Raw genomic sequence first — 24,449 nt, 5'->3', positions numbered from 1 at the left:
CAGCTCCCAGGAGAAGGCAGGCGCCTTTCTGGTCCAGAGCAGAGATCAGGGACCTTATTCAGGTTTGAGGGGGATGCCCCCAACATCCATGATCTCCGCACTAGATAGAGGAACGCAGCTGTCTATGGCAGGATAGCTGCCAGCCTGGCCACCAAAGGCCACATGCAAACCCAGGAGCAGGTTTGCATGGCAATCTAGTTGGTCGGGCGAGACCCCCAACCCTGAGCTTTCCCTCCCAATTCTTCCCTTTGCTTCCCTCTTCTAGCTCCCTCCTCCCAGGTTTCCCTCTCCCCTCTCCAGCCTCCTTTCCACAGTCTCACCAGAGTTTAATTCCCTCCCCCCCCCCTTTTTGTTAAATAGAGTTTGTGTTCATGAAAAGACATGTATTTTATTTGACATCAGGAATGGGGGTTAGGGAGGGATAAGTGGAAGGACGTGAGGGAGGAATGAGGCACAAAACCCCAGTGGGGCAGACAAGGGAGGCTCTTAGTGCTCCTGAGAGTGGAAGCTCTCCTGCAGGGCCTCCTGGATACTGACAGTCCCCCGATGGACCTCCCGGATGGCAGCCTGCAGAAAGTGCAGCCAGGCTCACAGCAACGCATCCAAGAGAAGTACCAGAGTGTCCGGGGCAGCTCTGGCTCCATGCTGCTGAGTGCTGTGGTGTCCCGAGTGAGGGCAACCAGAGTATGAAAATACAAAATGCTTTGCTGTCCCTCATCGAGGTAGACAAGCAAGCAGGGAAACCTGAGAACTGGCTGACCAGGGGGGTCCCTTTAAGCACAGACCTCAGATAGCCTCAGGAAGCAGCCCCACACAGTAAGTCCTGACCTGGTGCCCTGCCGGAACTGGTTCCAGCCAGCCTTAAATGTGATTCAGAGTCTACTCAGTGTGGACATGCTATTTTGAAATAGCAAAATGCTATTTTGAAATGCATTTTGTGTGTAGATGCGTTATTTCGAAATAAGATATTTCAAAATAACACTGTAGTGTAGACATACCCTATGAATTTAATTTACTACTTTATTGGTTTACCTTATCCGTTTAACTTCCAGCCACCACCAGGACCCTGTGGAGTGTTTAACTGTGTAAACCGACTGAATTGCAATTGGGTACCCAATTAGTGGTTGTTGTTTTTTTAATTTTACATACCTACATAAAAGTGTGAAGGGTTGTTTAATTCCTCTGAGAGTTCATTTGGCAGCTCTTTCACCTTATACTTTGATTGCTGGTGGACCATTATCTCTGTGTGATACAATTTAAAGGCTGAGGAAGGCATTATCTAATTTTATACACTTGAGAGAGAGCCAATTCCTCCATGGGATTTTAATTTGGCTTTTATTTATGCTTATGAAGCCACCTTTTGAATCTTTGACAGTGTTATTTATTTTACTTATCTATTAAAATTATTTTTATTATTGGGATAGCATCAGCCAGAGGAATGAGTGAACTGCACCCTTTGATGGCTGATCTGCTGTTCACTGTTTTTCATAAAAACAAACTGCTTCTTACACTTCATCTCAGGTTTCTACTGAAAACAGTCTCTGAGTTTCATATCAGTCTATTAGTCACAGGCTAACAAAGGGGAATCTGTATGGCATATTTTAGATGCTAGAAGGGTTTTTAGCATATTATTTAAATAGAACTAAGGGCATGTCTACACTAACTCGTTAATTCGAGCTAGGTAGGCAAATGAAGCCCGGGATTTAAATATTCCAGGCTTTATTTGCATGTTCCTGTCCAGTCGCCATTTTGAAATTTCACTAGCCCGAGCTCACTACCGCGCGGAAGCCCGGGATATTTAAGTCCCGGGCTTCATTTGCAACTCCAGTCACCTCATTTGCCTACCTAGCTCGAATTAACGAGCTAGTGTAGACATACCCTAAGCGTTTTAGGAAGTTATCTAGATTATTTGTTTCATGTGTTAAAACTTGCCTGGGTCATAGAGTAGCTCCTAAATTGATTTCCAGATGGGTTAAACAATGTATCATTCAATGTTACAAGTTAGCAGCAGTCCCTGTGCCTACTGTTGTAACATCTCATACTACTAAGGATGTGGCAGTATCTTTTGCAAAAGTATTCCTGTTGGGAGAACTCTGTATGGCTAGTGAGTTAAAAGTAAGTCCATACCTTTACCGAACATTATGCTTTGGATTTGGCTTCAAGAGTGGATGATAAATTTGGTTCAACAGTCCAAATTCATTGGGACTGTTTCCCTCCTTCTTAGTTTTCAATACTGCTTGCTGACCTTACCCACAAATGAGGATATGCAAAGCCACTAAGAAATGGAGGTTACTCGTATCCAGAGTTCTTCAAGAGTATTCTTCGTATCCACACTTCCTGCCCACCTTCCCCTCTTTCTCAAAGTCTTACTGTGGTTTTTCTGGGTTGGCAGTGGCAGGAACTGAAGCAGTAGAGGGTGCAGTGCTACCTTATGTAGTTCAACCTCCTAACATTTGGAGACATTGAGGAAGAGCAGAGTGTGGAAGGGGCATATACCTTTAAGCTGTGCCTGGTGATGCAAAATCTATAAGCGGGAATATGCAGAGTCATCTCAAAGAATTCTCATTACAAGTAAATAACCTTCATTTTCTCATGATGCCAAGATAAAAGAGGAATGACCCTCTGTCTTCAGTTCCTGTCTTACCATAATATCCCCTTTGGACTCAAAGAGGGAGTGCAATGCATATTCTGAATTAGTTCCTCCGCCAGGTAACACACTCGAACAGCACATATTTAAGAGGTCTTCCACTGTCAGAAACAAAAGGGATCCTGTTAATTATTGCAACATGATAGCCAGATACCTAAATCCAAGGGTTCTGTAAAGCCAACTCAACATAGTGTAGAGTTTTCATTCTGAAACGTACAGTTTTTTAGTGTTTGCATTGTACTTTGCTGTAACAATTTCTCAAATGCATCAATTAAAACATCAAATTTTTAAATGACCTTTTCAAAGTAAAAAAAAAACGCACAAGAGTGAGAAATAAGTAGAAATTTCTATACTGAATATAGTGTTTTCAGTAAACAATTCAAGTGACATAATACAGTACCTCTTTGTTGGAAGACTTTGTTTTCCAGTTCTGGCCATGGTTTCCAAACCAAAGTTGCGTTGTGCATATCTTTCCCCACTGACGATCGGTCTTGTAGTTCAGGAATTTCAGCCTGGAATCTTGATCCAATATTGATATGTCTGTAAAGAAATAAAAAGGATCTCAACAATAAGATTTACAAAGAGGAGAAATATTACCTTTTATTTTAACTACACACTTGAGATGTTCTCCAGGAGTACCCTGAGTTGTGAGGCATCCTTAGCATGAGTGATCCTTGACTGTACCTGCCCTGAATCAGCTCATTGATAACGCAGCCCACAGACAGAACAAGTACTCTCCCATCAGCCCCTCAAGGCTCTGCTGTCCCTCTGCAGGCAAGCAACAGGCAAGCAGCTGGTATATACCAACTGCTGAGCATCCCCCTGCAGTGCCCAGCCTTTGTTCCACCAAATACTCACAAAATTCACAGATTCACTTCTCCAAAAGGAACAGTACATGACTTACTAGTTAAACTCAAGATCACCATCCACTTAACACACTGCACTTAGAGATATTTATAGTGAGAACAAGAATATGTTTATCATCAAAAAACAGAGATTCAAATGATACCAAGAAAATCTGAAAAAATGGTTACAAATAGAACAAACTTGCAACATACTCGCTAGAACCTAAACTTAATTTATAAGATATTGTCCTGTCTCCTACAGGATAGCTCACCCCAAGTTCTTTTCTCCTGTGTTTTAAACCAGGATGTCTGTGACCATCTTTTCATTAGATCAAGGTCACTGGCAGCTTGTCTTCACAGCCTGAAAAATCCCATGTGAACCTCCATATTCCAGTTGTATTCCCAACAATTCACAGTCTTTACTTGTATACAGGGTAATCCTTGCTGTTTTGTTGGGTTTTTTTAATTCCTAGTGCACTCATAATCTATTCATAGCACTTGATTCAATATGCAATAGTAAGTCACTTGATTCAATATGCAATAGTAAGTCAGAGAGATAAGTGTCTCCCTCTTGGAAAAGTTTGTCTGCCTGCGGTCTCTGAGTGACCAGCTTAACTCCAAGGCTTAAAGACATAACTTTAGTATAGATACATAACTGATTGCACATATGTCTTGCAATGCTTATGACCACAAGCAGGATCAATTTAATTGGTGAATCCAGGTAAACTTTAGACCCCTGTGCCCTCTGCCAGTGGACATGAAGAAGTCCTTGCATCACTGTGTCAGACTATCTTGCAACATAATGTTCAATTAACCCTGCTATCACTGAAGCAAATGTTGTGTTATAAAGATCTCATGTTTAAAAAGTTGCGTACAATTACAGCCCAGTTTAATCAGATTGGAAAATAGGTCTTCATAAGTAACAGGAGAGAGATGATGGATATTACTGTATAAAAAACAGGACAAATGCAGGTCAGTTATACCTCCTTGTCCAGTAGGGGATGACACCTCAGCAGAGGGACAGAGGTGATAATACTGTCTCTATCCACTCTTAGTATCATACCAGGGGAAGGAAAGTTTAACACCTCCCATAACTCTATAGGGCAGCTGCCAAGGCAAATACTGAATCAACATACAGCTGCCAAGGCAAATACTGAATCAACTTCCAGCCAGCACCAGCTACATTTGTGACTTTCCTGGCCCTTCGTAGCTCTCCCTTGCTTAAGGGAAGTCAAGCTGGTTTGCACTGCCACAATCTCATCTCTGGCAGATTTTCTGCCTACGGTGACCTCAGCCAATGTTTACACTGGTATAACCTTGAGTGCCTCCTGCCAAGAAGTATGGTATTACCTGCATTGTTCAAAATATACAAGACCACATTCTCTAAGTGAAAGAGGCTGAAATAGGCTGTAAAGTGATACATATTGATAAATTTTTCTTACGGTTCTATATCAACAGTCTGTTCTCCTGGCCCTGGAGTCACTGGAATGCTGCTTCCATCAATACTATCTGAAACAGAAACATGGATTTGATTTTCTCCATTTAGAAAGCTATTTTCTTAATTAGCATACCATTTTTGGTCCTCTACTGCCCCCAGAAATCAATAAAAACATCGGGTTATAGTTGGTACATTAGCGTGAATGTACCAGGGCCTCAAGAAACCAGGTATAGTGTGTCTGGGCATAAGCTGCAATTTCCAATAGCACCAATTTCCACACTGATGACCGCTGTGTTCTGTTTACATTTTCCTGTATAAACTACATACTTAGTTGTACATGTTAGCTTTGTATCTGCCACCAGGCTGACACCCAAGCCTACAATGGTCTCCTGTTATCATATGCTAAACACATACTCCTCCTCCTCCAAATTTCTCTTTAAAATTTATTCTCCCATCAATCTCTCCTATTTCTTCCTTACTGATAATCCCACAGACTCCCTTAACTGATCTATTGTCCTATGAATTGCTTAAATTGTAAATTATGGGTCAGGAAGCATGTATTGCAATGCAAAGCACCGAGAATGTATTTATAACACCACAGAAGTGATTTTGTAAATCAGTGGAACACAATTAAAAGAAAAACACCACAACCAAATCCTCAAAATCCATGTCAGCTGTCAGCATGTTACAGTATCTCTGAAGAAACTAAGGAACAGAGCTTAAGGAGAGTATAATAATGAGTTAATTTATAATAAAAAGTAGGTTAATTTCTCTACCTTACTGGGGACTATTTCTAAGTTACTTAAGTTATGATTACTATGTTATTTCTGCCTCTGACAGACTCTTCCAATCTAGCTAATATGGATTACCACTCATATACACCTTTTAGATCTTTTCTATGCATACGCTTTATAAACATTTAGATAACAGTGTCTCAATCGATGTATGCTGGGCTTTAAACAAAGTATTTACAACCACAATCATGTAGTCTGATATTATCAAATATTTCTTCACCTATAAGACAACTTTCAAATTCCTTGCACCATTTGAGGAGGTTCCCCTTCCATTACAACAGTGTGTTCTTTGAAATAAATATATTCTGATTTTTTTTCACTTGAAATTTACCTGTCCAGTTCCTGGTTTAAACCCAACCCTATAAAATCCAGAAGAAATGTACTTACCTGGAAAAACAGACTTTGTTGAACAGGAAAAGTAACAGTAGTTTGTGTGTGTGTGTCTTGTCCTTCTCCCAAGATGATTATTCCAAAACAGAAAGCACACAGGGAATATAATATAATAGTATTTTATGTAAGATGTGAATTTGGACTCAGAAAAAGTGATACATTAGATAAAATACTTACTAGATCGACATAGGAGCACCCGGGGAGTGGGTGTCAAAGGAGTAAGTGGCAGCTGGGGGTGAGATGCATTATGAGATGTGATAACGCTACTGAAGAGACCAGATCCATGACGTACTGGGCTAAGCATAGGTGGTGGGGTATAAGGAGGAAACTCATGTGTCCTGTCCAGGAGATGGTCCCCTAGGATGCGGGGAGAGCGAAGTTGGCTTTGATACAGTGTAGCTCCTGACAAGGATGCACTGAAGTTGAAGGAAGGAGGAGGTATGAAGAGTGGTTCAGGTCTATGTCGATATTTTTTCTTGTCCTGCAGGGGTTTGAAATCTTCTTCCAATTTTGCAGCACTTTGATGATGTTTTCTGCCAAGTTCCTAAATGAAAATTTATAGCATTAAAATATGTAGCTATGATTAGTTCGATTACATTATGTATAGTTTCCAAAAGCCAATGGTAACAGCAGTGACAGGAAAGCTGTTAGTAACTGACGGCTGTTCATGGCCCTATGTGGAATGAGTCCAGTGATTTCAGTCCAGTTTTTTTTAACCCAGCAGGTGCCCATATGACTAAATATCAACATTACAACTGGTACAGTTGGCAATCTTAAGGCAGAGAGAATGAATTACCCTTTTACCTTCAGAAATCATCCCACTAGGGCAGAGGAGGACTGTAAAATAGATGGTTAGGCCAGTGGAAGAGTGGTGTTTGCCACCACCAGCATTTAGTGGCTAGCAAGAGACCCTAATGCCGAGATGTCATCCTAGCATTTTTTACCAGCACCCGTCACACACACACACACACACCATTTACAACTAGGGATGGACATTTTAATCAAAACGGTTAACTGGTTAAACGATTAAAGTTACATTGTTTAACTGGTTGGTGGGTGCAGGGCATCCGGAGGGTGGGGGTAGGATCTTACTGGGGCTGCAGAGTCCGGGTCCACCACAGCAGGGATGCAGTGGCTATGAGTAGGTATTCCAACCTGGCAACCAGTTGAAGCTGCTCTGGCCCTTGGGCTGGGGGCTGCTTCAGCACCACCACAGCTGGGGTCCTGTCAGCTGGTCCGCCATGGGTAGGGAGGCTGCTCCTGTGGGCTGGGCCCTCCAGTTAACTGGAAGTTAGGTCCATAAAACAGGACATAGGTTCTTATGGTGACCCAGTAAGCATGCTGGAAAGGCATATGCTTACCGGGTAACTGGTTAGCTCTTTAAACTTTAACATTCCTATTTACAACTTCACAAAACTTACATTGGTCATCCAGGAGTTATTCCATCTACCTCTCCAAAGTGAGTTTATTAGAAAATTATATGTTTTCCAATACATTGACTTGGCTTTAGTAGGATGGACTCATTTGAGTTCACTTTAATAACTGCATCATCGCCACCGGCAAAAGATGGGAAAAATATAATAAATTCAAATTATTTGCCTCTTATCACTATATTCCCATCTGTTGGGTGGAATCCAGCTGCAAGGAATCTTGTATTAATTTTCTTTTTTCTTGGCAGGGAAAATGGTAGCAGATGACAATTGGGAACATAACAGCATTATACATTTCAATAATTTGGAGATTAAAGACATTTACCACTTTGGTCTATAAAAAGTGACAGCAATTGGAGTTATGCACTGAAATCTGACTTTCAGTGCCAATGGTTAGACAGCTTTTCAAAATGCACACAAGGATCACACACATACTTAGTTTTAAATATACTATTTTCAGATGCCTAGATTTGAGATCACTCATGATCCATGTGATCTTCTTTCACTTTTTTGAACACAGGATATTCACCATCATGAGTGATCTGTAGTGATCACCTGTGGAACTCCTTGCCAGAGGATGCAGTGAAGGCTAGAACATTAACAGGGTTCAAAAAAGAGCTAGATAGATTCATGAAGGTTAAGTCCATCAATGGCTATTAGTCAGGATAGGTAGGAATGGTATCCCTAGCCTCTGTTTCTCTGGAGGTGGATGACAGGGGAGGGATCACGTGAAGATTACCTGTTGTGATCCCTCCCTCTGGGGCATCTGGTAGTGGACACTGTCGGCAGACAGGATACTGGGCTAGATGGACCTTTGGTCTGACCCAGTATGGCCATTCTTATGTTCTTATTTATGATAAATGTGGGTAGGGGGTAGAAATTCCTGGATAGATAAAGATATATGAAAAATTCTATATAATCTATTTAATATTATTATTATATACAAATACATTATTACTGAATGTGTTTAGATAACATATCAACCCCATGGGTGGCTCTTGACAAGCACACTCACCCAACCATAAGTATGTTAAAAGAACATTACCACTGTCACCTTTTATTCCTGCTGTTAATACATTCCAGTTTGTGGAAACGTTCTCTATTGCAAGGGTCCTGCCCTTTCTATTAGATCATGGCTATATCCTTTCCAACATTTGGTGATTTTTCCTCCCCGCAAAATAAGTCCTGAACACATTTTTCTTTTGCAGGAAAATGTATCTTTAAAAAGAATTGCGTAAAAACGTTGAAAGAAATGGAAAAAAACCCAAAAGGGTGTGTGAAACAGAGTCAGGGACTACAGATCACTCATGATGGTGACTATCCTGTGTTCAAAAAAGTGAAAAAAGATGGGGGAGGGGGGAGACAAGAAATAGAGGAGAGGTCTCAACAGAGCCTCAGATAAAGTGTTTTCTCTTTCCTTTTTGCAAAAAGGCAGTGTGGTACAAATGCTAGGGTGCTGACCTGGGACTTTGCAAATGTGGCTGCTATTCCCAGCTCAACCACTGACCTTAAGTGAGACAGTTTATTTTTAGGAGCCTCTCTTCCCCTCCCCCCCCCCAATTTTGTGTGGTTATTCAGACCACAAGCTCTTTAGGGTAGGAATTCTCTCTCACTATGTTTTGTGGCATGCATAACACAATGGGGCCTCAATTTCACTGGGGGACTTTAGACACAACTGTAATACAAATGCTAACTATGTTTTCTTACATTTTCTAGTTTATGCTTGCCATGTTTTTAAAAAATAATGTTGACCATTTTAAATAAAAACATGAACTTTATGGATTATAGAATTTAGAAATATAGACAGTACAAATCAGTGTGTTTTTATTTGTAACACCTTACACATAGTCTTGAATCATAGTCCTGCAAAACAAACAAAAACAAAACAAAACAAACTTATGCACATGAGTGACTTACTCATGAAGTAAAAATGAAACTTATTTATCTTGATGCTTTTTCCTTCACCTGACAAATATTTTATTTTGCTAGTGACTTTCTCTGTGCAGTAACAATAGAAAAGTTTTGGCCTTTTCCTTCTACTACTACTTTCATCATGCATTGAAGTCAATGGAACTCCCCATACACGTAAAAGTTACATAGCCAGGTATTTGTGGGATTGTTCCCAGAATGAGAAAATAGAACTTTTGAGCCTCCTTTGATCACCTCTTCATTAGAACAGTTGGTCTTCAATTTGGGGGTATAGAAGGACCCCCCAGTTTTACTATTTGCTATCTACCTCTTTGATCAGAAACCCTGGCAAGGTAAACCAAATATAATGAAAAGCAGATTATTATTTATAACATTTTTTTACTTAAGGGATAATATTTTTATTATTATTTTTAATATCTGGTACTCAGCTCCTGCTGGAGTGAAATGAGGCACTGGAATTAATTTCCTCTTTCTTCTGCTACATCAAATGGTAAAGGGCACCCTTAGTATAGGAAATGCAATATGGCATTTTTGAAAAATCTTCACACTGAATATTAAATAAGTCCCTGATGTTCTTAGCTTCACAATTCAGAATTAGCTCTCTAATTCTATTAAGTTCAGAAACTGTTCCTTATATCCAGCACTGACTGCCTTCTCTAGTACTCTATACAAACCTAAATGCTTAGCATTGGGACATGGAATGCCCATTTAATATTTGACTCACTGCACTCTGCACTACTGTGTGGGGTATTTAGTTTCATTTTGCTTGCATTAAAAAGGTATTCATTAAAATATTGACTTTACAAATCAATCCTTTACCCCCTTCACTGTAAGTCTTGAGACACAATGTGATTTAAGAAAAACAGTTACTGTTACTTAGAATAACAGAAACCTGCTCACCCAATCTCTCTCTGACTGCATCACCTTCACTACTCTAATACATTTTCACTGCTACTGCTTGTATTAAAAACGGGCGTCCAGAGACCAGAACTATGCGTTCATAATTTGCACATGCAATAAACAGGATGGCATGCATAATCCTGGGTGGCTCAGTGCATAAGTGGCCAATGAGATGTCTAACTGGCCACTGCCGACTCAGTCACTGCCAACTGCATGCACAACTGTGGCCCCCATTCAAGTCTAATGTGCTTATCACCATCATATCTGATGATTTCAGATTTAGGAGTTAAATGAAAGCCAGAAAATATTTATCATTACTACTTTTCCTTTTGGGTTTAAGACGTCCCAATGTTTTAAAACATAGTTAAGATACAGGCTGAAGGAGGGAAAAGAAAAAAAAAAAAGATGATTTCATTGTATGTGCCTGTTTCCAGGCAACACCATACAGCTTCTTATTAAAACATACTGCTTTAGTAACTACTTTACAGTGCTATTTAATCTGCTGCAAAAATGATACACAAATAATTTTACTTGAGAACAAGAAGAAAGTAGCTCCTGCATTTAAGCAACAAAGCAAACACAAAAAAGCACAAATAGGAAAAAGGTGAAAGGTAATAAATCCCTTTGTTTTAGTGGGACAGAAAATACCTGCACTAATGTTTCAAATGGTTTTATTTCTTAGTTTAGATATCCCACTAAGGATGAAATTAATATTCCTGGATGACAGAAGAAGATTTAACTGACAAGATACTACAGGCCTTCACCTTTGGTTTGTTTGGTGTGAGCCATTATTAAAATATCGCAGAGGATTTAAAATGTAACTGCACTAAAACCAAAGGGATTTAAAAAGCATCATAGCACAGTTAGTAGCAAGGAAGGCAGCACTCACAGAAGATGAGCAGGGGGTGGCCACTTTTGGACTGCACGGTGGAGAGCAAGTCATCTTCATGAGAACTGGCATCTCGTCATCTGATACAGAATTGGCAGGCTTGTCTTTGACTGTGGTACTGTTGATAGCGGGCTGCACACTGGGCTCAGGCGACAGAAGCTTTACAGGGACAGAAACGGGCATGACGATAGGTGCGAGGCTATCCACCTCTTTAGGCGGCTGTTGTTGTGGTAGTTTCTCTCCTTCATCCTGTACAGACAATTACAGGCTTTCAGCCTTAGTCAAAGAGGGTTCCTACTGGATTTACAGATTATAAAAACTTTGAAAATGTATTCATCATGGTCTAGAAAGAAATGGCTCTGATGTGAAAGAAACAGTAGAACTGCTTCTCAGAGTACATATTTGGCCTGAATAAAATTGGCCAGACAATTATGACATTGGATTCAGCCTCAGTCATAAAGAACCATATCATATTTCATTAAAGATGATCTGTAAAGAGGAAAAAAATATAGTTGTGCTCTTTGCATCGCTTCTTCATGCTGAACCAAGAAGGTAAAAAGATTTCTTAAAAAACATTCAGATCGTGTCTAATGCAGGAGAGAACGGACAATAGAAGAACTAATATGATTATGCCATCTGACACACCAAGGCAGCAAAACTTGAGAAGTTATTTTTATCTAGACCAATTAAACTCATTTTGTTTGTTTTTTTGTTAACATTTGTTTAATTCAGCACGTGGGAGAAAAGCTTTCTGCTAAAGATTCAACATTTCTGATCTTTCAATTAAGTCTTGAAATATTCCCAACATGTGTCAGTCACCCAATGAGTCCAGCTAATAATAAGGTAGACTAAGTTCGTCATTCCCGAAATTTTTAATGCATTAAACAGAAAAATAGAACTTAACAAAATTTTGCCAGATTTCTTTATTCATTACAAAAACACGGGCACAAAAACTTGTTTTCTCCCCCTTTGACAGTCACCTTTAAGCAAGGCTCTTGGACTATGGATAAGCAGAGCTATATATATTTTCATTAAGGTAGAGAGAGTAGAGTAACTGAAACAAAACTGGGGAAAATGTATGTTGACAGAAAAGCAAAGCAAGCAGCAAACATCAACGTGAAAAGAGCCAAATATCAAAGTAAAATGAGCTGCTACCTGTTTAAAATTAGGAGATGCTCTTACTCCTCCATGTGATCGCATGTGACCATTTAGGGCTGGTAAACTCTTAAATTCCTTCAAGCATATTGAACATGTTAGCTTGCTCTTTATAAGGGATCTCTCAGGAAACATTCCTTTGTTCGGGCCACTATTTTTACAGGGAGATAAAGGAGAAATCAGCTTGCCAGATATTCCATTTCACCAAGAGTCCCTTTCACAAAAGTCTTTTATCAGACTTTTTATCATATTTTAAAAGAAATTTGTAATTACAATGTAACTAAACAATAAAGCATTTCTATCAGAATGGTAAGCAAAGAAGCCAGGATATGTACGCTAATAGCCTAGCTTACTGATTCCCAAACTGGAGGAGAAGACAAGTGATAAATATGGCCTAGGCCCAGAATTGTATTTCAGTGGCTCATGTCTTCCTACCCACCTCGCAATAACAAAAAAGAGTGCCTGAACATGAGTGCCACTTTGACAGACAACTGTGCTAAGTACAGTAAAACTCCGATGGTCCGGCATGTGATGGTCTGGCACTCCTGATGGTCCAGTACCATCAGGAACCCGGAAGTGCTCCGGGCAGCCGGACCATTGGAGCTGCTCTACCCCCAGCTTCCCTGATTCAGCTGCTGCTAAAACTGACCAGCGGCTGAATCGGGGAAGCTGGGGGCAGAACAGCTGGAGTGCTGCCGGGTAGGTCCCGTAGTGCTGCCCCTCGGGGCTGCGGGACCAACCCGGCAGCACCCCAGCTGTCCCCGATTCAGCCGCTGCTGAAATTGACCAGCGGCTGACTCCAGGAAGCCAGAGACAGAGCTGCTCTGCCCCAGCTTCCTGGAATCAGCCGCTGGTCAGTTTCAGCAGCAGCTGACTTGGGGACACCTGGGTCAGAGCAGCTTGGGTACTGCTGGGTTGGTCCCCGCAGCGCCGAGGTTTGGCGCTACCAGACCAACCCAGCAGCGCCCCAGCTGCTCTGTCCCAGGCGTCCCGATTCAGCTGCTGTTGAAACTGACCAGCGGCTGACTCCAGGAAGCCCGGGGCAGAGCAGCTCTGCCTCTGGCTTTCTGGAGTCAGCCGCTGATCAGTTTCAGCAGCGGCTGACTTGGGGACACCTGGGGCAGAGAAGCTGGGGTGCTGCCGGGTTAGTCCAGTAGCGCTGAGGAGCGGCGCTGTGGGACCAACCCGGCAGCACCCCAGCTGCTCTGCCCCAGGCGTCCCCAAGAGCAGCTGGGGTGCTGACGGGTTGGTCTCATGGCGCCAAGGGTCAGCGCTACCAGACCAACCTGGCAGCACTCCAGCTGCTCTGCTGCAGGCATCCCCAATTCAGCCGCTGCTGAAACTGACCAGCAGCGGCTGAATCAGGGACTCCTGGGGCAGAGCAGGACTATCGGAAGGGGGGGCTATGAGGGGGCCTGGGGTAGCATCCCCCCACCCCACCCCAGACCCCTCATAGCCCCCCCCTTCTGATAGTCTGGCATATCTGATAATACGGCACCCCCTGGGTCCTAAAGATGCCGGATTATCGGAAGTTTACTGTATGTGGTTCTTCTCATAGTACTGATGGGCCTAGGGTTGCCAGATGGTTGAAACAAAAATACTGACCCCCTCCCCCCCCCCGCAAAAAAACACCGGGAAAAAATTCTGTTGAGGGGAGGGGAAGGGGGGGGAGCCCAAAGTTGTTGAGGGGGGAAAAAAAGTACTCCAAGGACTTATTAAGCCAAAAATAAAATAAAATAAAACAAAACATCATGTCCCCTTTAAGAGTGAGTGCAGGGATGGGAACAGGGGAGCGGTTGAGCACTAAAACTCGGTCTTTTGGCTAGCAGCCATTTTGTGCCGGCAGCCTTGGGAAATCAGGTAAGCATGGGGGCTGGGGCCAGAGGGATTGGGGGGGGGGGGGGGGGAAGGCCGGGCACTGAGTGTTTGTAGGGTTGCCAGGTGCCCGGCACTTTTGCCTCCTGGCCGGGGAAAAATTCAGAGAATACTGGACATCTCAGGTGTCCGGTATTTTCTGAATTTTTTTTACCGGACAGGAGGTAAAAATACCGGGCTGTCCAGGTGAATACCAGACACCTGGCAACCCTAGATGGGTCTTTAAAAGCTTAATTGATTCCTTGCTGACATTTGTTGTCAAAAATGGAAATCCCGTGGTGTCCAACATGCTGGCCACATGAGGCTATTTGGACAGTTCAGTGTGACTAGTTGGCTTGAACAATGTGACTATTTGGCTGGTTGAGTGTTGCTAGTTCAGAACTGGTTGGGCACTATGGATCTAAACAATGTAGCAGTGATCCACTGAATAAATCAGAGCAGCATTAAAAACACCCTGTCTCTTGTCTTTACTCATTTTAAAGAAAAAAGAACATTCCAAAGTAATTTAAATGTATTGCTTCAGAGATCTCACAATTTTACATCTCACGTGCAAAACCTTATCCATGGCTTCTCATAACAGTCTCCAAGATCAGCTGAGAACACTTATATTGAACTGCAAAATTCATTTATATTTAACCATAAAATAATTTCAGCAACTAAGAAATCCGTGCCAAACTCATAATACCTTGGCTCAGGAGACAGTGGCTGCAGTCTGCCATCTGATAGTTGAATCTGCTATCAGAGGGGGGAAAAGAAAAATATTTTTAGCAATATCAACATCAGGAGTCTTAATAATTTTACTATTTTCATTTTTTTTAAACACATTTTTATGTCAATGCAGCTATGATAAAAGACTTTGAGAACTGACAGCCCTGGCAAAAAGCCATCCTACTTTTATCCACAAAATGGGTATGTCTCTGAATTACATCTGTGCAAGGTGCCTTACACTTAACCTGCCAATGTGCTCTTCAGACCTGATTATGTGACAGAATCATGGAGTCTCCATGTCCTTGGTATTTCTCAGGCTACCAGAAAGCCTGCAAATTAGTGACATATGTGGTAGCATTCTCTGAGCTTGAGATACCTGTCCCAGTAACTGGACTGACATTGCCAAACTCATTCTACACTGACCAATGAATAGCCACCTGGTGGTTACAACCCAGAGCAAATCTGTGACCTAAAGGTCACATTCCAGTCCCGTGAAACATTTCCCCTATGCCCATGCCTTGACCCAGTGAATTCCCTGCAGTTGTTTTGTTTGTGTGTAGTACAGTCATTATTCAAAACAGGCCTCTATGAATGGAAGTCTAAATCATTACATACCTGAGACCAACAAGCACCAGGAGACTCTTGCTGGGACCCTTTGTTATTTATATGGATACCCGATGGTGTTAAAAGAGTTCTATGAGTGCCAGTGTTTCCTACAGAATTAATTTCCTGCTGTGTAGTATCTTCTATTGCCTCTCCCACACTCAGGCCAATGTGGGAGTTCATCAAAGATTGAGACCTGTTGTCATTCTGGTATTGCTTTTGATCCACGTCTTCTTGTTGCTGCTGCTGTTGCAGCTGCTGTTGCAGTACACTTTGTGGATATAAATGCCTATACTGCTGTTGTGGATCTTGATAGAAATACTGAGGCATTGTTCCCAACTGTATAAGCTGTACAGGAGGAGCCTGATCCTGGGAGAACTGGTGTGTTTCATGGACAGTTTTTGGATCAGGATCCCTATGATATGCAGGAAGTTGCAGTTGCATCTGTTGCTGCTGCTGCAACTGCAGTTGCTGCATAACTGGTTGTGTTTGATAATACTGAGCTATTTGCATTGGACATTGCCTCTGTTGTTGCTGCCGACTTTGTTGCTGCTGCTGGATCTCTTGTATTGAGAGCCGCTGCTGTCCCTGTTGCGGCTGTTGCTGCATATAATATTGAGACTGCTGTAACTGCTGTATCTGTTGCGGCAACAGCTGCTGAGATTGCATTTGTTGCACATGTGGTTGTCCCTGTTGCATTGCAGAATGCATTTGTATCTGGGATAAGTGTTGCTGGTAATCATAATACAACTGCTGTGGGTGCTGCATGACTTGCATTTGCTGCTTTTGTTGAGTGCTTGCAAAATTCTGATGTACTTGCTGCGGCCCTTGTTGATATCTTTGCACAGTGGAAGTTACAGATTGTTGCTCAACTGCTGGCTTCTGAGATAGCAGCTGTCTCAGTGCACTATCACTAGCATTATCCATCACTGATGACTGAGCATGCAAGACCTGAGCCATATTGTTCACTTGAATTCTTAAATTTTGATTAGCAAATACTTGTGTAAAAGAGTCCAATTTATGTAAAACTCCACTCGTAATTTTTTGTGATCGAAGTTCATTGGCTTGAGAATAGGAATATTGGTATCCATCAACAGATTCGCTCTGCCCTAATGGGCTCCACATTGAATTCTGATTATTCAGATTGTTCCTTACTGGGACATGGTTTCCTGAGCCAGAATGTGTCCAACTCGTTTGTCTAGAGGAGTCCGCTGACCCAATGTTTTTTGAACCTACATTCAAAGCTATGCTGTCTCTTGAATCTTGGGGGAACTGAGGAGAGAGGGGAGAAGCCTGAGAAGCATCCATGCCTGATGTTCCATAGCTGTGATTTAAAGCCGGAAGGGAGTTCATTTGGTGTGATTGGTAATACAAGTTCTCATTGCTATTGGCAGTGTGGTTGGGTTTGTACAACTGCTGGTCCTCCATTTTCGATCACCTTTCTCCTGACCTTATAGTCACAAAAAACAAACTTCTAGACCCTGAGATATTCCAAGTACAAAAAAAAAAAAAAAAAGCTAGAATTGGTTATTATTCAGCTTGTTCATATACATTACAAGGACAAATTCCTTCCGGTCGGCTTACAATTCCAATTTCAGTATGATGTTGCTTCACATCTTCGAAAAAACTAGAACACAAGCCTTAAACAAAAACATCAGATTCGCTATGCCAGGTACCTGTGAAGTGAAAAAGGAACAGTTTAAGTATATTCTACTCAACTTTTGCCGTTTCCTTCCATGTAACAACAAGCTAATGGGGGGAAAGGACATAATGTTATGAACAGTTGTAGTAATTGGGCTACTCCATACTGTCTCTCGCTCACTCACTTACTTTTAGCTGGCCACATATAGTACTGAGGTAAAGACTTTAACCAGAGATTAAACTATGAGGAAGAGACTAGTTTCTAGTGTTCCCAGTCTGCTAGTCAGAGACAATGGATGCATATATAGTAAACTCTACTTCACAAATCTGTGCAGATATCAGAGATAGTTCTAATATGTCTGATGACACAGCCGAAAGGAAGTGGTGGCTTAGAACTGAAGTGCCAGCATGAGTTGTAGGGATGTGGGAAGATGGGATTCAGCATGATTTAGTTGAGTCTGATTCTGAAACTGATTCAGAATTGACATAATGGCTCCAACTCCACCATACAATATCAGGGCATGTTTTATTCCATACTAGCTTTATCAGCATTAAGGAGGTGTGAAAGGAGGAAGAACACGTCTGCTATTGGAATGAAGATACAGCATTGTACATGTCATGGAGGAATAATATGCAGTGTGTTTATTAAATGTGACAATAAAAATCACAAGATTGTTTACCATTAGTCACTTATGTGTACACAGAGTCATTTACTCCTCTTCTAGATGGACTTTTAGTAACTACTAAAACAAACTACGCTGTCCAAATCACTGAGTGGTAACAGCACATTCTGTCACAAGAAAGTTCTTGACGTACACAGTAGGTATCAAGTTCTAACTTTCATTCTGCTCTCTTCCTTTTTTTTCCAGTTCTCCATAAACACCTTAATATTTTAGCCGACTGATTTCTCCTTAAATTAACTGATTTGCAAGTGTCAATACAATTTTGGGTGCAATTAAAAAAAAAGAAAGTACTTTACCTCAGTACATAAATGTGTTTTGAGGATGTTTATCGTTTTGTGGAAAGGAATGGTCACACTATCTCTCCACGCACACAAATTAATGCACAAGAATGTGTTGAGAAACAGCTAGAACAGCTATCGCACACAAGCATCTACACACATTATCGTAATACTGCAACTTTAACTCTGTCCCCCTCGGTCTTTCCTTCTCCCTAACTTAACTGCTTCCCACCAAAGACTGTGTGTAAATATCTTAGAATTTAATGACTGTGGGAGGATAGGCTGATCCAAGGGGCAGTAGTACAGATGCTGATGAAAACCATTTTAACTATCACCAGCTGCACATAAACAACACACAAAGTTTATACAATGTCGTTCATACATTTTTATTCCAGGTGCAGCCCACAGAACCTTCTCCATTGTAGGAACATCTGAGGGAAAATCATAGCTCCTCTAGAAGAAGGTTGTGAGTATGTGCACAACTGCACAGAAGGTTTGTGAACATAGTACATAAACTTTCTCTATCAGCAACCACTGGCATGTAAATTGTCAGTTATGACAAACTAGAAGTTACTCAGGTCTTTAAGTTTTGGTTTTCTTCATTTAAATTGTTGTTTGGGAATGGGTCTGGGGATGAGGGGTCCAAGATTCAGACTGCCCCAGGAAGAAAGGACTAATCCTGCCCTCTCTCACCGCAACAGCCTGGGGCCAGGTGAGAAGTACCTGTCCATAGCCACTGCAGTGGTGGGCACATGTCCCCCAGTTGGGGGAGACGGGGACGACAAACACACAAACAGATAAACTTTCAGAAATATAGTAGACAACTATCCCTTTCCCACACCTGCCCCCTGCTGGCCCAATGGGGTTTATAGCTTTCCTGGTCCCTATCTCTGGCCCCCTGCTTTCCCTCTGTGGTCATTTGGCAGTATAACTGTCTCCAACCAGACTCTTCCCTCTCCATGTTATGAGAAAATCAAATTTCAAGCACATCCAAACCTTGCCCTTGCTTTCAGTTATAAGAGGAAGCTGCATACCAAATCTGGGGGTCCTAGATCTTACCGTGTAAGAAAAGTTCTTGAACAAACAGACTCACAAATGGACAGACAGGTGCACATTTCTAAAATATATACAGGTTGAATATCTCTAGTCTGGCACCCTTGGGCCCTGGCCAAGCCAGAGAATTTGTCAAACCATGGGAGGTCAATATTGTCTAGTAGCATTACCAACACTTCCACTGCTTACTGGGCTCTTTGAGGGTACTTAGGGTAAGCACAGGGAACCTTTGAGTGGGGGCCACTGACCCACAGAAAAATCAGTCGGGGGCTGCACACAAGTGAGAAGCAAACAACCCCTAGCCCCCAGAAAAAAACCCTCACTGACGTGGCCCCTGACTAAGAAGAAGAAAGACACTCTCCACAATCCCCTAGCACACCAGAGCATAGCGGGGCCCAGGCTAGTAGATTTTGTGTGCTCCAGCCACCCAGGGAGACAGTGGGGTGGGGGAGGCTGGAATGCCAGTGTGAGCTCCCCAGGCTGTGGAGGGGAGCACCAAGGGCAAATCCAGGCAAGCCATGGGGCCACACCCAGGCCTTAGGTTCCCCACCTCCTGATTTTACGGGTACATTAGAGTTAAATAACAGCACAGAACACTGAGAGCCAGGACTGGTTGCTGTAAACAAACTTTATGGGACCATGGGAAATTTGGCCACACCCACGATAAGTGGACATCCAGCTAACACAAATCATGCCAGACCACAGATATTGCTGGGACAGAGTGCTGGACTAGAGAGGTTCGACCTGTGGTAAGATATTGGCTAAGAGCAGTGTTCTGATGCAAGGGTATCAGAAAACACTGTCAAAAATAAGAGGTCTGTATTTAAGAAGTAAGTCTGAAAGTCCCTTATATATTACACAATCAACTTACCTCCAGCGTGGGAGGTGGGGCATGTGGTCCTCTTGTGGCTAGTCTACAGTGTCACCACACTGTCAAGCAAACATGGATTACTTGTGTTCCAACCTGAAAAAGTAATTATTAACTATTATATTACTATGCCAATTACTGAAGCACAGAGTGACTAGAGAATTCAGTAACTATAGGAAACAAAGCTGCAAAATGTGCTCTCATGTGCTTAACAAGTTAAACCATTCCTTCACATCTATATTAACACCAACACACATCCCTGCAAGAGCAATATTTCTGAAAATATCTCGTGGCTTCTAGAACAAATGATTTATGGTCTTAATCCTGCAGGGTGTTGAGCATTCCCACTTCCCACTGAGAGGAAGATATGCAGTGGAATGTAAAATCCCATTTAAAAAGTTAACCAGTTATCTGGGATCCTGAAGGCTGGGAGATGCTTCAGACTGGCCCGGTTGAAGCAGCCCACCACCGAGGGTGTGAAGGGCTTGGCTGGGCTGGAGCGCCAGTACAAGGAGCTACTCCAGCCTGGCTAAGCCACCAGTTAAATGCTTACCTGGTAAGCACCAGCAAGGGTGATGCTTACTGTTAATTTTAATGTCCCTAGTATGCAGCATCTCACAGTACTGCGTACTACATAAGACCAGCACTTTTCTAGTATGATAAGCCATTAATTAGACTCTAGATGCACTGAGGAAACTGATTAACTGAGAGACATTTGAAAGTATAACAACAACAGAGTTTACTTCCCCACCTATGAAAGAAATATAAAAGAATACAACTATTTTTTATATTTTAACAGTTCATGCCTGAAGGCTCTGGAGTGTCTTAACAATAGGACATCAATAACCACCAATGGCAAAATTGAGCCAGTACTCAAAGAAATCCTGGAACTACTATATGTAACAAGCCAGTGATTCCTCAACCTCTACAATCTGCAAAATACATTTCTGCAATTGACTATCAGAGTTCTTGACACTATAGAGATAGTCTAACAATGGGAGCATTAAACATAGAGAAATACATAATTAAAGAGTAACACTTCCACCACCACTAGTTCTGAAAGTTACTTGGCAAGAGAAATATCTTCTTAAAGAATGGGAGTTCAACAGAATTAAGTGGAAACAGGATTTCTCAACTCTCTTTCCAAACTACCAGTCCCTCCACTACTGGATTGCATAAATATTCTATTCTGAGGACCATCAGGAAACATTCCACTTAACACTGGCAGTCCAGAGACTATCATTTGAGAACCACTGTTATAAAAACACAAACAGTTCTATCCCAAGCACAATAAATAGCACATATTCCAACTCTCTCCCTTTCTCCATACACACACATTAAAAAGAAAATAAAGCTTCAGTATTCCTGGGAAGAATGCCACAAATTAATTCACATTAAATGGGAGAACATTCCAAAATTGTGGACTCTCAGAAAAAGAGGCCTTGCTTTTCTACCCTCTCTAAATTATATTATCAGACAATCACTGGATCCAAATGTTTTAATCTCATTGTGGGAGCTGGGGCAGCTGGCGGTTATTTAGGAAGATGGTCCTATATCCCTCACAGTTTAATCTACAAAAGCCAGACTTTTAAACACACACTCTGAATTTTTCTAGATGTATAAATAATAGATGGGTCACATTTATAGATCTATGTAGCTGCTTGCTTGCTTTCCATTTGAATTCCAGAGCAATATATTAGTTTAAAAATAACTCAGCATTAAAACTGTGAGCAGGGAGGCTGGGGAACAGTACTGTATTCCAGTCAGGTCTCCGTTTCTATGACGTTAGTGGAGAACTGACAAAAGATGGTTGGACAGAAGTTGAATCAAGCAACCATACCCATTAAGCTGGGGTGGGCAATAATTTTTGACCAGGGGCCACTTCAGAAATTTTTGATGTAGCCCCGGGGGCTTCAGATAGAAGGGGCGGGGCCAGGACACTTCTAAGCACTGCACACTCCTTGCAAGGAGGGGGGAGTATTCGCATGCTCTGCCCAACCGCAGGCCAATCAGGGCTTGGGGATGGGGGGCGGGGAGAAATCTCATGAAGTCTCCTCCCACCCTGCAAGGAGCTCAGCACTTGAAGTCAACCATCAGCTGCGCTCCCTTGCAGGGCAGGGACAGGGACAAGGAGAGAGAGACTTCACGTGCTCCCCCTCCCCAGGGCCTGATTGACCTGGGGGCAGCAGGGAGGAGCACGCAAAGTCTCCTCTCACTGCCAGGGGCACGGGTACCTAGAGGGACCCGCCAATTGTTCAGAACAGATGGTGGTTCTCTCTAGGGGGAGGGGTGGGAATTTGCGCACTCCCACACCCCCAGACTAATCAGGGTCTGTGGGTGGGGAAGCATGGAAGTGTCCTTGCCCCGCCCCTTCTACCAGAGGCTCTGCCCCTTCCGGGGCAGCCCAGGACCACTTCAAAATTTATCAAGTGGCCCTTGGTCAAAAATTATTGCCCACCACTGGCTTAAACCCAAGGGCTCAGGCTAGGGCTCTGTGTGGCAGAGCTTGTGCTCTCTCTAGCTTTGGTCCCCACCAAGCCTAACACCAGCCCTGGAGACCTCATTAAAATGGGGTGGCTATCCACTTTGGAGTTCTGATCCCCAGTTTGAAAACTGCCATTCTAGAATATTTTGAATAAGTAGGCTTAGAAGGATATTCAATTTTTATTTGCAAATGTAAGTTAATGTCAATTTCACCCTATACACAAACTGACAAAACTATTTCTATTGATGATAATTTACGATAGGCAACACAAGAAAAATGCAGCTGAAGAATTTGAGTTTGTTATGAGGCTGTGTCATGTTGACAGTTTGTCTTTTAACTGTTAAATCTTTTCTTGCTTGTTTCCTGTCATTAAATAATTATTGTCTTACTTCCCTACAATTTCCTGCAACTGTAAAAATGTATATGGATAAAACTGAAAAAAAGCTTACGCACCATATTTTTACATAAGTTTTTTCCTGCCCTACGAGGAGTGCCTAAGGCAGGAGGGAGCGTGCAATTGGCCTGCGGGAAGGAGAAGTACGTGAAGTCTCCTCCTACCTTGTGAGGGATGTGGCACTTCTAAGATCTCATGCTCCTTGCAGGACGGAGGCAGAGTGGGAGAAGACTTTGCGCACTCCCACCCCACCCCAAGTCCTGATTGGCCTGGGGTTAGGGAGAGTGACAGGGCCTCTGCGGGCCAGATCATCTTGCTTGGTGTGCCGGATCCAACTTGCCAAGGCCCTTTTGCCCACCCCTGCATTAAACCATAGAGTTAGGAAAGTAAAATAAAGACCTAAAATGCCCCAATGTGCTGCATGGCTCTCAATCAAAATGTAATCAGATCCTATGTGTTATGTACCATATTTTGCACCTCATTTCAGGCTTGTCAGCAGTCATATTAATCAAATGTCTACACTGTTTTATAGATGTGATTTCTCATAATTAGGAATTATTATGAAAGAGAGGACTGGAACACACTATCCAATTCCATGCTTTCGAAGACAGATTTTAAAAAAGGGCCTCCATGCTGGACAGGATCTGCAGGATTAATCTGGTATTCTTATTTAATTTCACTGACAAGCACTAGAGTTTTAAAGATTGTAAATTCTTTGGCGCAGAGACTTTCTGTATTTTGCCTTGTATAATGATAAACATACTATCATCATTTAAGAAACAATAAAAATAAGTTAAGACTTCTCTCAGTAATCCAAACAATATTTGTACAAAACATATATCAATAAGTTGCTGTATATAGAAGAAGTTGTGTGTAAAAGGTGCTTCCTTGCACTATATTGTCCCTAAACTAGAAATACTTCACTAATGTGTCTTGTTCATACTTCAGTACCCTTCAGTCCAACAGAAGGAGATAGTGTTCTTGTTTCTGGTATTGGAATATGAAGCTTTTATCTGTATAATAAGATTCCAGAATTGTCACCATGTTTTATTCTGAAGTTCAGAATGGCTAGAGTCAATGCGAAGCAATGGAAACAGCTAAAACAGGGTTGAAAGCTGCGTAAAATATTACGGCGCTCACAGCTGTTCAAAAGACAACTAGTTGCCACTTTTCTGAATGGCATGGAGGGAGGTGGGGCAGGCCCGGAGCCTGCCTGAGGTGAGGTAAGGCTCCCCTTTCCTCCCGCCCCCCCCCCCCCGCTGCATCTGCAAGCTGGATCCTGCGGTTTGGCGGGCCGTATTCGGCCCTCAGACTGTATTTTGCCCAGCCCTGCCTTAGCAATTCACAGATTTATTAGGGCATACGCTTTTGTGGGTAAAATTCAATGTATTTCCACATCAGCTTCTATGAAAGACCCACATATATATTAAACTATGAAAGAAAG

At 42.2% G+C, this 24,449-nt stretch overlaps 1 protein-coding gene across 8 annotated transcripts in view; it reads right to left on the bottom strand.

Moving 5' to 3' along the window:
- The window catches only part of TRERF1 (transcriptional regulating factor 1), a 138,185-nt gene that overhangs the window by 25,785 nt on the left and 87,951 nt on the right, over window positions 1-24,449 (bottom strand). For 5 of the 8 annotated variants that reach the window (XM_006122093.4, XM_014573087.3, XM_006122094.4 and 2 more), the window contains 9 exons: window positions 20,130-20,222; window positions 15,616-17,279; window positions 14,978-15,027; window positions 12,418-12,568; window positions 11,263-11,511; window positions 6,292-6,658; window positions 4,935-5,001; window positions 3,048-3,187; window positions 2,645-2,748 (listed from right to left, as the gene is read on the bottom strand). In XM_006122093.4, coding sequence (XP_006122155.2) covers window positions 2,645-2,748; window positions 3,048-3,187; window positions 4,935-5,001; window positions 6,292-6,658; window positions 11,263-11,511; window positions 12,418-12,568; window positions 14,978-15,027; window positions 15,616-17,031 — 2,544 coding nt within the window. In that variant the 5' untranslated portion in view covers window positions 17,032-17,279; window positions 20,130-20,222. The remainder of the gene's footprint in view (window positions 1-2,644; window positions 2,749-3,047; window positions 3,188-4,934; window positions 5,002-6,291; window positions 6,659-11,262; window positions 11,512-12,417; window positions 12,569-14,977; window positions 15,028-15,615; window positions 17,280-20,129; window positions 20,223-24,449) is intronic. The other 3 variants (XM_006122095.4, XM_075925439.1, XM_075925440.1) reach the window with 3 other exon arrangements.

Source organism: Pelodiscus sinensis, chromosome 3, assembly GCF_049634645.1.
Source record: "Pelodiscus sinensis isolate JC-2024 chromosome 3, ASM4963464v1, whole genome shotgun sequence".
In the NCBI taxonomy this organism is placed as follows: domain Eukaryota; kingdom Metazoa; phylum Chordata; order Testudines; family Trionychidae; genus Pelodiscus; species Pelodiscus sinensis.
Note: the sequence above shows the minus strand (reverse complement) of the source record. Positions and strands in the feature narration are given on the sequence as shown.